At 39.4% G+C, this 7,221-nt stretch overlaps 1 protein-coding gene across 1 annotated transcript; it reads right to left on the bottom strand.

Annotated features, from left to right (window-relative positions):
- Nucleotides 1-205: 205 nt before the first annotated feature.
- OR10D5C (olfactory receptor family 10 subfamily D member 5C) lies at nt 206-1,138 on the bottom strand. The gene has a single exon (NM_001390673.1). It carries the CDS (start codon nt 1,136-1,138, stop codon nt 206-208), a length of 933 nt encoding a protein of 310 aa, NP_001377602.1.
- Between the last annotated feature and the right edge of the window lie 6,083 nt (nt 1,139-7,221).

The following is a 7,221-nucleotide window of genomic DNA, read 5'->3' as shown; positions in this document are numbered from 1 at the left end:
CAGTACTTATAAAGTGCATAGAATAGTGCTTGGCCCATGGTAAGTGCTGTAAACGATTTTGCTCAATAAAAATTATATAAATATATACATGCTAATCACAAAAAAAAATCCATTCAAATTGTTTAGCAGTCACACCAATGTTAAGAGACTGGTCATCCCCTATAAATACAAGGCAAATTTATAAGCACAGGTACTGACAGAAAACTTACACTCCACTGGTGCGTACTCCCTGGATTAGTGCTTTTCTCAGAGCCAACTTCACATCCTTGTTTCTCAAGCTGTATATCAAAGGATTCAGGGAAGGGTTAACGATATTATTCAACACTTGAACCATAGAATCCAACCAAGAACTGGAGGCAGGCCGCAGATAAATAAGGACCACAGGTCCATAGAAGAGCAAGACGGAAGTCAGGTGGGCACTGCAGGTGGAGAAGGCTCTGTGCCTGCCTTCTGAGGAGCTGATTCTCAATATAGAGATAATGATGCGAGTATAAGAAGTGAGGACAAGAAGGAAACACAGGAGTGCCACAACACCTACGTTGGTGACACTCACCCTGTGAGCTAGAGAGGTGTCTGCACAGGCCAGGGACAGCACCACCGGGATGTCACAGAAGAAATTGCCCACCTCCTTGGGGCCACAGTAGGGTAACTTAAACACAAGAAATGTGAGGACAGATGCATGCACACTGCTCCCCATCCAGGTGCTCAGAGTCAAGATGGCGCACACCCTGGGGTTCATGATGGCCGTGTACCGCAAGGGGTGACAGATGGCGGCAAAGCGGTCATAGGCCATCACGGTGTACAGGAAACACTCCGTGCAGCCCAGGAAGTGATAAAAGAAGAGCTGGCAGGCGCAGCCCTGGTAAGAGATGGTCCGGCTTTGCCCCAGTAGGTAGAGCATCATTTTGGGGGAACTCACCGAAGGGAAAAAGATGTCAAACACTGACAGGTTGCCCAGGAAGAAATACATGGGGGTGTGGAGGTTGGAGGAAGTGAGGGTGGCCAGGAGAATGAGCAGGTTCCCCACAAGAGTGAGCAGGTAGAAGGTGAGGAAGAAGACAAAGAGCGCATGTTCCAGCCCCTGTGTGTGAGGGATTCCCATGAGGAGGAACTCGGTCACTGGAGTGTGATTCCTCATCTTCACATCTAGTCACACCTGGAAGGTCAGACAGCGGTATCACTGAGATGGGCTTTCCCCAAAACACTAATACCTGCACAGGACCCATGGAAAAGGAATAACATCTAGGCATTATACATAAAAAAACTTCTAGATGGGAGTCAGTCCAGTCCTTACTAATTAATGAGTGATATTCAGCCATTTTTCATCTGTATCCACTGAAGGATAATGGATAGCACAAGAGAAAGAATAGAGAAGAGGATAGAAGATAAATCCTGCCTCAGATTTATCTGAATTTAAATGCCCAATCTAATTCCCACTCAGTGATTTTGGACGATTTAAAAAAAAACTCCACATCCCCTCAGTATCTGGGTTAATAGTTTATTAATATCTTATGATTCTAAGATCTAATAATATGATTCTACTTTGGCCACATGATATGAAGAACTGACTCTGATGCTGGGAAAGATTGAAGGCAAGAGGAGAAGGGGATGACAGAGGGTGAGATGGTTGGATGGCACCACCAACTCGATGGACATGAGTTTGAGCAAACTCCAGGAGTTGGTGATGGACAGGGAAGCCTGGCGTGCTGCAGTCCATTGGGTCACAGAGTCAGACATGACTGAGCGACTGAACTTGATTCTAATGAGGAATAATGCTTTAATATATATAAAACCCCTAATGTAATGCAGCAAATTCCTATCCTCATTAGAAAATTCCCTCAAGGTACTGAATTCTGATTTCAACGCTCCTTTACTCCACACAGCATTTGACTTAGGCTGATCTGCACCTGCAGCACTTTAGAATCATCTATTGATGTCATTGATTCACAAAAATGCTTTCTGCATCGTCAACTCAAAAAATGGACAACTAAGAACCATCTAGTGGAAATACAGTGAAACACGATGGAAATGATAATACTTAATTCAGGAAAAAGCAACAGGTGGTTAGCAATAATAAAAACAACTGTCTTCTCTCAATGTCACAGTCAGTCTCTCAACAGAAATTATGTCTGCAATATGACAATGTATGCCATCCCGATGAAGGCTTTTAAGACTCAGCGTCATTAACTAAGGAATATCTTAAGAAAACCCATGGAGTCAGCTAAGTCTGTGTTTAGTCCAAACTCCAATAGAGCCAATTTCCATCTTCTCTCACATGCCTATGTATAACCCATCAGATGAGGAGAAAGCATTCCAGAAAGAAGGCACCTACAGATGGAAGGGAAAGAGTCGACATGGGCTGGAATCCGGGCTCCACATCCACCCTCCTGCTTTCTTTCTTTCAGAGCCTGGAACAGAAGGCCAGGCTCTGAAACCAGAGAAGCTGAGTGCACCTCTTTGATTAAGTCACTCAGACCTGAAAATCCAGATCAACAGTGCCTGTGTTCCTTGGGAAAAGGAGTGGCCTTTGTTCCCTGAAGTGTGCCTTTGAGTGTGCCTTTGAGACCTTCTCCCCATGTGGGTTGTCTGTAGAACAGGGGGGCAATTAGACTGGAGACTTTCCCCTCCTTCCTTCTTATCCTCACTGTCTCTACTTCATTAATCTTAGACTAAAATATAATTATGTAAAAGCATTTACTTATTTTTAATATGTATGTATGTTCCACATTTTGATTATGTGTTTGTCATTAATGGGCACAAATAGCTTCCACCCCCTACCTATTGTGAATAATTCTTCCATGAACATAGTATCAGTATGAATATTCAGGACTCTTGGATGTATACTCAGAAGTAAAATTAGTGAATCATAGGGTAATTTTATTTCCAAATTTACTGAGAAATAACCATACTACTTTCCATAGAGAATGTACCATTTTGCAGTTCCTACCAATGGTGCACAATGGTTCCAAGTTTTCCACATCTCTTTTCTATTTTGCTTTTTTCCCCAATAAGAGCTATTCTAATGGGTGTAGGTGATATCTCAATGTGAATTTGATTTGTATCTCCCTAACAATTACAATAAACTGTGGGAAATTCTGAAAGAGATGGGAATACCAGACCACCTGACCTGCCTCTTGATAAACCTATATGCAGGTCAGGAAGCAACAGTTAGAACTGGACAGGGAACAACAGACTGGTTCCAAATAGGAAAAGGAGTACATCAAGGCTGTATATTGTCACCCTGCTTATTTAACTTATATCCACAGTAGATCATGAGAAACACTGGGCTGGAAGAAGCACAAGCTGGAATCTAGAGTGCCAGGAGAAATATCAATATCCTCAGATAATCAGATGACACCATCATTATGGCAGAAAGTGAAGAGGGAAAAAAAGCCTCTTGATGAAAGTGAATCAGGAGAATGAAAGAGTTGGCTTAAAGCTCAACATTCAGAAAATGAAGATCATGGCATCTGGTCCCATCACTTCATGGGAAAGAGATGGGGAAACAGTGGAAACAGTGTCAGACTTTATTTCTTTGGGCTCCAAAATCACTGCAGATGATGACTGCAGCCATGAAATTAAAAGACACTTACTCCTTGGAAGGAAAGTTATGACCAATCTAGATAGCATACTCAAAAGCAGAGACATTACTTTGCCAACAAAGGTCCGTCTAGTCAAGGCTATAGTTTTTCCTGTGGTCATGTATGAATGTGAGAGTTAGACTATGAAGAAAGCTGAGCGCCGAAGAATTGATGCTTTTGAACTGTGGTGTTGGAGAAGACTCTTGAGAGTGTGTTGGACTGCAAGGAGATCCAACCAGTATATTCTAAAGGAGATCAGTCCTGGGTGTTCATTGGAAGGACTGTTGCTAAAGCTGAAGCTCCAATACTTTGGCCACCTCATGTGAAGAGTTGACTCATTGGAAAAGACTCTGATGCTGGAAGGGATTGGGGGCAGGAGGAGAAGGGGACGACAGAGGATGTGATGGCTGGATGGCATCACCAACTCGATGGACATGAGTTTGAGTGAACTCTGGGAGTTGGTGATGGACAGGGAGGCCTGGTGTGCTGCAATTCATGGGGTCGCAAAGAGTCGGACACGACTTCAGGACTGGACTGAACGGAACTGAACTGAACAATTACTGATGTTAAGCATCTTTTCATATGCTTGATGATCAATTGGATGTCTTCTTTACGGATGTCTATTTAAGTCCTTTTCCCCCCTTTTAATCAAGTTATTTGTTTTGTTGTTGTTCTTGTTGAGGATGCTGGAATAAGATTTTAAGAACTGCTGTGTGCATGTGTATGTGTGTGCCCATGTGTTTTAAGAAAAGATTTATGTTGTGTGCTATACTAAAGTTTTAGATACATGGAAGTTTTAAGATGTTTTAATATTTTTGCAATGCCTGTCATTACAACACTGATTTCAGAGAAGCTGAGAAAAGTGGTTGGAGTTCATTCATATTTGGCTTTCTTCATCTTTAATGAGAATATGTATTTCAACTTTAATGAAAATATATATCTAAATAAGTTATATGGTTGTTCTGTATCCCACTTGTTTCACTCATGTTTCTGTTTTCATATCAATAAATTTGCAATAACATCATAATTTGAAAGGCTAAATGATACCCATCATTCATTCAACAAATTCACACGCCATGCTTACTAGGTCACTGGGCAATGTCCTATGGGTACAACAGTGAATAAGACAAACATGATGGAAATATGTCTTGCACAGAAAAGAAATAAAATGAACAAGTTTAAGTATTAGTGGTGATAACTATTTGTCATAATCACAATATGGGGTTTACTAGATATTATAGCATGAGGGTTCTTCCATCAGTATCCAGCATTAATAGAATGGCAAACTAATACTAGAATTGTTTGAATCCAGCATATAGTCTAGGACACACTCCCAAAGCACAGGAATAGGATTCTGTATTATCTTAGGTTTTATCTATCATGTTAGGAGGGGCCATGGAATCCTCACATTGCACATCAAACCATTGTCTGTGGTGTACATGGACTTCATTTTGTCCTTTTTGTCTCATGCTTTTTGTAAGGGCACCAATTTATTTGATTTAGGGTTTTCACTTTTTGTTTTATTTTAATGGTTTCAAATGGTATGGATACTTTGGGGAGTAAAAATGGAACACAAACCTACGCATCAGTAAAATGTCATAGAAAATAAGGACTGATGTGTCCGTGGGATCACCTGTAAATATTCTTCTTTCTCTGGATTCTGGAGAAAAATGAGAAATGGTGAACAACTTGAGTATTTTGGGAGGCCAAGTTGGAAAATGTAACTTGGTGGGAGAACCAGATACGCATGGTAACTGAACCCAGTAATTAGGACATCTTCTCTTCAAACAACTCTGGACAATATGGCTTTCCCAACCCTTTCACACTAAAGTGTAATCTGGGATGTTGTCAGTATGATACAGTAGGAAACAGTGATAGTAGGAGTTAAGAGGATTTGAGACTAGAACTATATTTACCCTAACTACGTGTGTAATGAAGGGCAAGATGCTTATTGCTATATCTTAGTGCCACCATGTACAGAGGGGTACAATGGGTTGTGGCACAGAACTAGTGGAGATAATGAGAAAGTCAATATATAAACATGACCAATGTCCCTCTATATTATACCAGCTATATATTGAACACTATGTATCATGAGCTCTGAAGAGAGCTCAATAAAGGCCACGTAGTATAGGCATACAGAGAAGGCAATGGCACCCTACTCCAGTACTCTTGCCTGGAAAATCCCATGGATGGAGGAGCCTGGTAGGCTGCAGTCCATGTGGTCGCTAAGAGTCGGACACGACTGAGCGGCTTCACTTTCACTTTTCACTTTCATGCATTGGAGAAGGAAATGGCAACCCACTCCAGTGTTCTTGCCTGGAGAATTCCAGGGACGGGGGAGCCTGATGGGCTGCCGTCTATGGGGTCGAACAGAGTCGGACACGACTGAAGCAACTTAGCAGCAGCAGCAGCAGCAGTATAGGCATAAATAAACACAGAATAACAAAAATACCAAATACCAAACAGAAGGAGAAAATGTGGAAAGCATTCAGAAAAAAATGACTCATCCTTTACAAGCGAACTTTAGTGAGAACTTTGACCGACTTTTCATATGGAACAGTGGATCTCAGAAGGCACCAGGATAAATAAGCACTCAAAGGACAAAAAGCCAACCAGGATACTACTGACATTAAAGAAATCATCCAAGTGAATATGAAACATGAAATAAAGACATTCTATGAAAAATTAAAGTGGAAAACATTTGTTCCTAGCAGATGTACCTTATAAGAACTACTAAATGAAGTCCTTCAAGCTAAAAGCACTTAACTCTAGATGGTAATCCAAATACAAATGAAAGACAAACACCATTAGTAAAGGTAACTATGCTATTTAAAAAGACAGTATAAATTCATATTTTCTAATTTCAATGAACTTATTTTAATACCAATATATAAAACAATATGCATATAAAGTATTACAGAGTATTATAAAATATTATTAAAAATATTATAAAATATTTTTATGAAATATTCATAAAAATGTAATATACTTGCCAATAATAGCGAAAAAGAGGTAGATGGGAGCAAATCTGTATTGAGCAAAGAAAATGACATGATAATTCAAAACCACAGAAACAAATGGAGAAAACTAAAAGTAACAAGATTATAACAAAAGCTATAAATACATAGTTGCTTTACATACTTCACCCAGCTTCTTTAAAAGACATAAAATTACACAAAGCAATAATTACAACAATGCATTGTTGAAATTGTAGCATTCATAGGTATAATATGTCTAACAATAATACCACAAGGAGAGGGCAGAAGGCAGAGAGCTATATAGGATTAGTGTCTCTCTATCACTCTGGAATTAATTTAGTATATGTCTGAAGCTTATTGTGATAAGTTAAGATATAAGATGGTAAACCCTAGAGCAACTATTAAGGTAATAATTCAAACAATATAGTGAAAAACTCATTAAAGAAACTAAAAATGCTAAAAAATATTAATTATAAATTAATTTTTAAATGTAAAGGAGAAATAAAAGAACAATAAAAGACATGGAATGACACATATAGAAAGCAAAAAGTAAAATATCACATGTAAATCCAATTATATCTATATTAACATTAAAATGTGAATGGATTAAAATTCAATCAAAAGGCAGAGATCATTGAACTGGACCATAAAAATGATCC

The sequence above is a fragment of the Bos taurus genome, chromosome 29, assembly GCF_002263795.3.
Source record: "Bos taurus isolate L1 Dominette 01449 registration number 42190680 breed Hereford chromosome 29, ARS-UCD2.0, whole genome shotgun sequence".
In the NCBI taxonomy this organism is placed as follows: Eukaryota; Metazoa; Chordata; class Mammalia; order Artiodactyla; family Bovidae; genus Bos; species Bos taurus.
The sequence above is the reverse complement of the archived record's forward strand: the minus strand, read 5'-3'. Positions and strand labels throughout refer to the sequence as shown.

Bases quoted from the DNA above. Each gene is read 5' to 3' on its own strand.
- OR10D5C (NM_001390673.1), bottom strand. From the start codon at position 1,138: ATGAGGAATCACACTCCAGTGACCGAGTTCCTCCTCATGGGAATCCCT.